This window comes from Zeugodacus cucurbitae, chromosome 3, assembly GCF_028554725.1.
Source record: "Zeugodacus cucurbitae isolate PBARC_wt_2022May chromosome 3, idZeuCucr1.2, whole genome shotgun sequence".
Taxonomy (NCBI): Eukaryota; Metazoa; Arthropoda; class Insecta; order Diptera; family Tephritidae; genus Zeugodacus; species Zeugodacus cucurbitae.
The window spans coordinates 318,022-326,373 of NC_071668.1; the positions used below are offsets into that span (position 1 = coordinate 318,022).

The 8,352-nt window shown below is 32.6% G+C and overlaps 1 protein-coding gene across 1 annotated transcript; it reads right to left on the reverse strand.

Annotated features, from left to right (window-relative positions):
* Positions 1-227: 227 nt before the first annotated feature.
* Positions 228-4,608, reverse strand: Picot_6 (sialin). The gene is made up of 5 exons (XM_011180117.3): positions 4,309-4,608; positions 2,540-2,766; positions 1,154-1,940; positions 764-1,050; positions 228-692 (listed from the first exon to the last, which is right to left on the reverse strand). The coding sequence occupies exons 1-5, from the start codon at positions 4,346-4,348 to the stop codon at positions 513-515; spliced, it is 1,521 nt and encodes a 506-aa protein (XP_011178419.1). The 5' UTR covers positions 4,349-4,608; the 3' UTR covers positions 228-512.
* Positions 4,609-8,352: the final 3,744 nt, after the last annotated feature.

Consider the following 8,352-nt stretch of genomic DNA (forward strand, 5'->3'; position numbering starts at 1 on the left):
ATTATTTTTATTTACGGTTGTGGAATACTTATATGTTGTTTAATTTCACTACTTTAATGTTTAAAAAAATTTATTAGACAAATATATATTATACAAATATACATACGTGGAATACGACTGTTTAGCGAAATTTCTTTAGTAAATACAAATTTAAGGATTTTTAAAATACAACACTTAAAGTAAGATATGTATATATTTTTACTATGAAAAGTAAACACAATTTAAGATTATTTTTTGTATGTAGATATATTTTATTCAGTTTTATACATACGTACATATGTAACTTACAAATCTCTTGTTGTCTTTGTACTTTTAAACAGTATACAAGTAGGTGAGCATAAACATTTAATTACCAAAGCGATAGATACCCACAATGACATTTACTATATATCATATGAACATATATTGAAATGAGTTTTGGTACATGCATAAAACTAACTAAAAAATGTATAAATTAACAACAACTAAGGTAACTTAAACTCATTGAGTTTTTTAGAAAATGTTGAAAATGTTTACACATTGTCCTTTACTGGTTGAGCCTTCAATGGTGTCGATTCATCCTTTCCTTCTTTTTTCACGATCTTATTCCAAGATTGTTCCTCGCCTGAGCCAAATACTACAAATACCAAGAACTCGATGGCGAAAAGTACAATAGTTACATAGAAAATAACACGCCAAGCATCAATTGTTTGCTAAAAAATAATAAAGTAAACATACATGCATATTCTTGTTTGAATTAGAAATAAAGAAATTAACAACATACGTTATTGGTTGTAATAAAACCGACAAATATTGGAACTATGATGCCGGGAATTGTTGCTGCAGTGTTGGTAATGGCAACCAGTGTACCAGCGTAATTAGGAGCAATATCAATGTGATTAGAAAGGAATCCAGAAAACATGCCGCCCATCCCAATGATTCCGATTGTCATGATTATAACGGCAGCTGTATGCTTACAACCGATGTTGCACAATGCTAGAAGACAAACACCGGGTATAATTGTGCATATACTAGTTGCAGTTTTACGTGCAGTAGTAATAGTAATTTTCCCTGTAAAATAAAGAAAAGAAATACGAAAAGAAATTTAAATCAGGAAATAGATTGTGCAACAAGTCGATCTTCAGTGTGTCAAGTGTATTTGATTTTTAATTACCTTTGGCTTTCAATGTGTCCAGAGTTTTACCCAACAAAATACTTAAAATAAGCATTGGGAAGTAGGGCAATGCACTGAACTGAGCATTACTTGACACATCAAATTTCAAAACTTGTTTCATGTAGAATGGTATTTCGATGAGGAACATATACCATCCCCAATTACTGCAACAATGAGCAATTAAAATAGCCCAAAACGGTATGGATGTCAATACTTTCTTCCACGGAACTGGTGGGTGCTCCTCGTTCGATGCGGTGTTTTCAGTTCCCAACTGTGAAGTGATCATTAGGCGCTCTTCTGGACTGATGAAACGCTGTTTATTCGGATTATCTTGTATGAGGAACATCCATAAGGTCATCCAGACTGCACTTAAACCACCCATCCAGTAGAAGACCGATTCCCAGCCCCATTGTGCTGACAAAACTCCAGCTAAGAGTATGGAAATGGCCGTACCAAAGGACGTTCCTACATATATTATGGTCGACATGACAGAGCGTTCATTGGGTGGTGCCCATGCGGCGATCATGCAGTGCATAGCTGGGAAAGTTGCTCCACCTCCTACGCCTTCCAGGACACGCATTACAATTAAACCGGCATAGTGTGCCTTTGTCATAATCGGTGTGAGCAAGGTCGCAATTACATTGATTCCTACTGAGAAGAACATAACCCATTTAGCAGAAAACCTTTCAGCTACTTGTGCGCTTGGTATTTGTGACACCAAATAACCCCAGAAGTAGCAGCTCAACAAAGTTCCTTGTATGCCTTCACTCCAAATAAATGGTCCATCCTAAAAGAAAATAATTACGATATCAGTTATAATACAGTTTAAGGTAACTCAACAAACATTGGTATTGAAATTCTCCTACGTTGGAGAAAATATTAATTTTCAATTTCAAGTTCAACATTTATGCAAAGACAACATTTTCTCAAACCTTTTCAAAGGCTTTTTCTCAAATTTGTTTCCATCATTTTATAATTTGAGAAAAACCATTTTCTAGTTCCATATTTGAGAAAATGTTGGAGATTTTGAAATTCCCAAATTGAAAACAAAGGAAAATTGCATATTAAAAATGTGCCTTTTTGTTTGAGAATGGATATATTTTCAAATTAAAATGCATTTGAGGACAAAGGTTTGATATTTGAAATTAAGGTTGATTCTCAAATGCATCTCAATTTGAGAATCAACAAAAATATTTGTCGGTAATGTACATATGAATGTATATACACATATGTATGTATGTACATATTTTTATCACCTGATCTTGGAATAGAAAACCAAAATGCATGTACATGACTGAAGTGATATGCAGCTAATATAATCAACTCACTAAATGTTCATTAACATTTTGGGAATCCGCGCAAACATTAAAATATGTATTTACTCACCTCTTGTTTGGTTACATTTCCATTGCCGGGCTTACTGCACACCTCTACCTGTGAAACCGGAATTAGACTGGAATTATGAACTTCATGAGTAACAGCATGTCCTGCCTCAATGGCGGTATGGTTTAACATTGCCACCATTGCAACACTGAGATTCACTTTGAGGCCATAAATGATGGCCATACCACAAGATCCAAGTACTGCCAATATGTAACGGGCAGGTAAGCATTCTGCAAATAAACAAATGAAGTTGTGTTCATGTATTTTATGTAATGATGTATGTTATGAAAATTTAGATTCGGTTATTTATGCGAACATGTACATACATATATACATATGAATATACATACATATATCTATTATTAATCCTTAATATTTGCTCATAAGATGCAAATCCGTCAAAAGACCAAAACTCACTGACGAAGTAAGTTAGGTAATTAATTATTATCGGCCACAAGGTACAGACTGATTACAATTTGTTAAAATGCCAAATCCCTCACCTTCATACATAATAAATTCGCATTTTCATATACGTGTATGTCTGCGAGTAGATGCGTGGTGTTGGCTTTGCTACCATTGCATTGTTGCTGTTAATTGTCGATCAACAATTGGGCATATGGTAATGAGTGATTAGGTAATTTAAATAAAAAATAAAATGCTGCGGAAATCGGACTCATTTGGATTCCAGAGTGTATGTATATACATATGAGTACACGGTTAAAAGCACACAAGAGACAAACAAGGATGCTTACAGAATAATGTACAATAAAAATAATATTGCTATGTTAGGTTTCCATTTCATTTCCATTATTTTTTTTAATATTCAAATTAATCATCTTACATATAGACTTCACTGCAATAAGTCGTAACAATTAATAAGTACATCAAAGGCATTTGTATTTACTGATAACACTGTGGTTGTAGAGTTTTTAAATTTATAATTAAATCAGTTTCTCATACATGTCGTCATATATTGTTAATTGGAAATAAAACCCTTTGAGAACGTTTATCTTTAAGCGGTAATACTCTAGTTTTGCAGTGCAGAACTTTGCTAGTACTGTGGCATTATTTTTTTATTATTTATTAATATGATTTTTAATTCGCAAATTTTGTTTGTTTTCCATTCCATAAATTATACATAAACTTCCCCAATACTTCAATTTAATTATTTGCACTTTTTGATCAAATTGAGATTACTGTCAGGTTTTAATAATTATCTTTATTTATACAAAATGACTTTTAAATGACCTTGCCCGTGAAATCAAGGGATGAGAGGAAATATTAATATATATTTTCGGCAAAAACGTTAATTTACACAAGTTTGTGTGTATGAAAGACATGCGTGAGTATGTAAATACCGGGTACATCAGTATGTATCCATCCGTGATCTCATACCTTGTGTTTGACACAAATTCTCACGCAATTGCAATTTTTGAAAAATAAATAAATAATAATAATAATAATGATAAGAAATGCATTACAATACCCTTACGTGGGTTATTTATATATATATATATAGAAGCGGCCATCTGTCATTGCTGCTACCAACGACCTTTTATCATTCTTAAGGTCAAACCCTGAATGTACAACTCTATACCCCACCTCGTTCATAATAATGGTGTGTAACATTAAAATACAAGAAGGTGACATTGACGAAGAACTTTCGTTCAAAAACTATACACTATAACAATAGAGTAATTTAAATGTATGAAATGACCGACATGGTTGTTTAACGGTTTATTTGGCGGTAATCATTCAATTTATTTACTTACTTCCTAAGATGCTGCCTTTTGCAGGAACCTCGTTAGCCATTTCGTAATTAATTTATTTTTGATAAAGGTTTAGGTTAACAATTGTAAGTAAAACTTTTTTCACTTCACTTTCTTGAATTTACATTATTTAAAACAAAAATTAATTTTAATACTGAAGCGATATTTACTTCGTAGGCTTCACGTAGCTATTCACTAACAGTTCAACTTTTGTTAGCGCTTCTGAACTGAACGCCAAGAAGATACACGCGGACTGCTTCACACAAACTGAGTAGACTCTCTGAGGTGCGGCCACGTTTTGTTTGGTAAATGTACGAGTGTCTCCAGACAGCAACCGGTCGGCAGTTTTGACGATTCACTATTGCCTTGCACGAGTTACATATCTGTGCCTTCGACTCCACTTGCACCCGCGCTTTCTATTCAGTCAATATACATATTTATATGTTAAATTGTGGTGGCTCAATACGTTTTTGGATATTCGGTATCTGACAGTTCAGCGTCACAAAAATATTATGAAGTACATATGTACATACATATACATATGCTTCCATATGCATATGTGTGTATGTATCTATGTGCATACGTATGCATACGTACTTCCATATACATGCACTATTCGAAACTTCTCTCCTGTATGAGGGTAAACAATGGCTTCAAGCTTGAGCGCCCATCCATATTGGTAGAAATGCGTACATACATACATATATGTATGTAGCTCTCTTTAAAATAAAACAGCGCGCATAGTTTTGTTTATGTTTATGTATGTATGGATGTACCCATATTGTTCTAAATAAGTTTAATTTGTTTTTAAATTATATACTTTTATACTGATAATCGAGACACAAGTATGTTACAATATGAAGAATGTATTTGCAATTATTTAAATCTTACTTTCAATTATCAATTTTTTTAACCAATTACCAAATATCAGATTTTTTATTATTTTGCACACACATGTCAAAATTAGTTAAGTAAATTGACAAAAATTTTCAGTAATTTCTCTAAATGTATGGATACATATGTACATACATATATATATATATGTATAAGTATATATAATATGAATACGCAAGCGCTATTTCACAGTAAATTGTTTACATAGTATATCAAAAATTTGGAAATAACTCTATAGGAAATAAATGGCCCATCCTTAAAACTAAAAAGTGCCGAAAGAGCCCAATTGTAGTCACACAATAATTTTCAAATGTGATATGAATGCAGTATTGAGCGAGCTGATTCCAAAGTTATTGGCGACCTTTATCATACTTCATATAGTGCATACTTCAATTTCAAACGGCTCAGCTGTTAGATAAATATATTTTGTTACTGTTTTCGACACTTGTCGTCGAAATTAATCAGTATTGGGCTGTTATCGAAGGTTTTGTCGGGAAAGGCGTTCTAGGCTTTCATAGAAGAATTTACGCTGATATATGTATGTATTGTAATTCAGATCCAAACATGATCGCGGTAGCAGTCTTCTTATGGTCAAACACCTTTGTCTTGCAGCCTTTCCTTTGATTGTATTTGACAGTAGTACCCCTCTGGCTGTTCATATTGCTGCCGAAAATAGGGCTATAACCAATAGCCAATATATAAATACAACTTGAAAAAATACATAGTAAATTTATGGGTACTTGTCGCTTAAGAGAGTCGTGCTAGGGAGAGAAGCTTGGTATTTGAGTACACAATTTGCCATTGGGTTGCGACTACTCCATATATGGATGTTTGGACATGTATACATTCAATTGCGAAATATCCGCCAAATGCATGTGTATTTATACTTATATCGAGATAATTGTCAAATCTACCTCTCTGTTAAGGATACTGTGCGATTTAATTTATTTTTTAACTCGCTCAAGCGTTCAAAATCTAGATTGTAGAGCAACAAGTGTCCAATTCATAACATTTGCATTTGAGAATGTATGTATATGTACATACACAACTACTATTGTAGGTACATACAGATATATATGTATGTATATTAAATCTTTAAACACACAAGAGTACATAGGTGGAATTTGAAAATTTCAAATTTGCATATATTACGAAATAGTTTTTGATTTGCTATTTCAGAAATATGCTTTAGTTAAATGTGTACTGGTATTATAAATGTTAGCAAATGTATATACAGTGGAACTTCCATAACTCGAACTTTTGAATTGGCATTAGCGTTTAGAAACCAAATTTCATACAAATTTACTTCCATAACTCAATCTTCCATAACTCAAAGTTCTCCATAACTCAAACTCTTAAATTGGCAATAGAAGTCAAATTTCTTACAAATTTCCTTCCATAAATCGAACTTTTCGACCAGGGCATAATACAAAATTTAAAATTTTACTTTCAAGGGACAATTTTGAAGGAGTCCGCATATTCGTATGGAGGCGAACAAAAAATATGATATTACACTTATGGATTGCGTAAATCATATAATAAAGGCATGGGATACAGACGTGAAGAGCCAAACAATAGTAAACTGCAACAATCAACATTACAGAATTTATGTTTTAAGGTTATATAGATAAAACTTTATGCAAAGTAAATAACTAGAACTGTGGGTAAATCTATATGTTACAGCTTTTTGAAAAATTCATGTTTTAATGTAAATTTCTATAACTCGAAGTCTCTCTAACTCGAAATTTTTTTGTGGATTGTGGTGATTCGAGTTGGAGAAGTTCCACTGTATAATGAATAAAACCGTATTTAAATAAATTTTATATATCATATATATATGCATTTGTATATGTATGTATGAAAATATTAAATCCATCACACATAAAATTCGCGTTTCATTAGTTGATTAGACCGTATTCACTGTGGACACTATGGACACTATGGATAACTAAATATACTACTCTGGTGATATGGAAGAGCAGTTATGCCGCAAAGCTACTTGTATGTATGGAAGTATTTATTATAAAGAACGTCTTTTATCGCATGTAGCACTACCACACAACACAACCGATCTATTTTCGTATCATCTGTGTATATGCTTATGTGCCTTAAATTTTTGGCGTGGTGACATTTGAAAATGACTGAATTGAATAATTATTATTATATTAAGGCGTGAATCTAATTGAAATAAACTTTGTGCTTTTATGGATGTTTGTGTGGCACACTCGAATCATGTGGATGCTGCTTCAATGTCTTATTTTACTCGACAAATTTATTGGTTGGTTTATAGGGTCACATTGAAGAATTTGGCTCTATTTCCATAAAGTGACCACGTACGAGTATGTGCTCCGAATTTGTTTTGATCGTTCTATTATTGATTTCAATTCGTTATAAATTGATTTGTTAAGATTTTTGCTGGAAGAGTGTTACGTTTGAAGTCAATGTACTATTTGACGGGTTTAATATATTTTCGGCAATTGAATATTGTCCCATTGTAAGCTCACATATATATGAATATATGCCATACATACATACAGTTATGCTCAAAATAATAGTATTAACAACAATAAGAAGGTAAAGAGCTACTGTGTTTAGCAATGTCTTTGTGCATCATTTAAATCTGTTCTAATCATTTGGAGTTTAACACAAAACATAATAAAAATGTAACTATGCTATATTAAATGTGCGATTATATTACAAAATATGTCTACTTTACTTTAGAAGGTGCCTATGTACGCGTTTTTATACATATACATATGTACATATGTATGTACAAAAAGATATACAGAACATACATATGTACATCTGTACAAATGTATCTACGATAAGCCCAATTTTTGTGAATGAATTCAATGTCAGGAAGAGATTTATATGAGAATGGAGAAAGTTAAAGAGAACCGAAAGCTCTCTTAGCCCACATGTTGATTGTGAGAAATTAAGCCGGGTGTATTTGTACGTATGTATACATGCAGGCGGTGTATTTGCCTTCGTGCGTTTTGTGACGTTTCAAACTGCACGTAACAAAATACCACACATCTACTTGGTTGTGCACATTCATCATGCACACACACATAAACAGCATTGTAATATTGGCACACATATTTGACTCACAGCAAATTCCCGCTGTAGCAACAAAATCTAGCAAATGTGAAT

Bases quoted from the DNA above. Each gene is read 5' to 3' on its own strand.
- Picot_6 (XM_011180117.3), bottom strand. From the start codon at position 4,348: ATGGCTAACGAGGTTCCTGCAAAAGGCAGCATCTTAGGAA. The intron at 2,767-4,308 runs GTAAGTAAATAA...GTTTATTTGCAG, and splicing joins AAAAGGCAGCATCTTAGGAA to AATGCTTACCTGCCCGTTAC. The intron at 693-763 runs GTATGTTGTTAA...ATTATTTTTTAG, and splicing joins GTTTTATTACAACCAATAAC to CAAACAATTGATGCTTGGCG.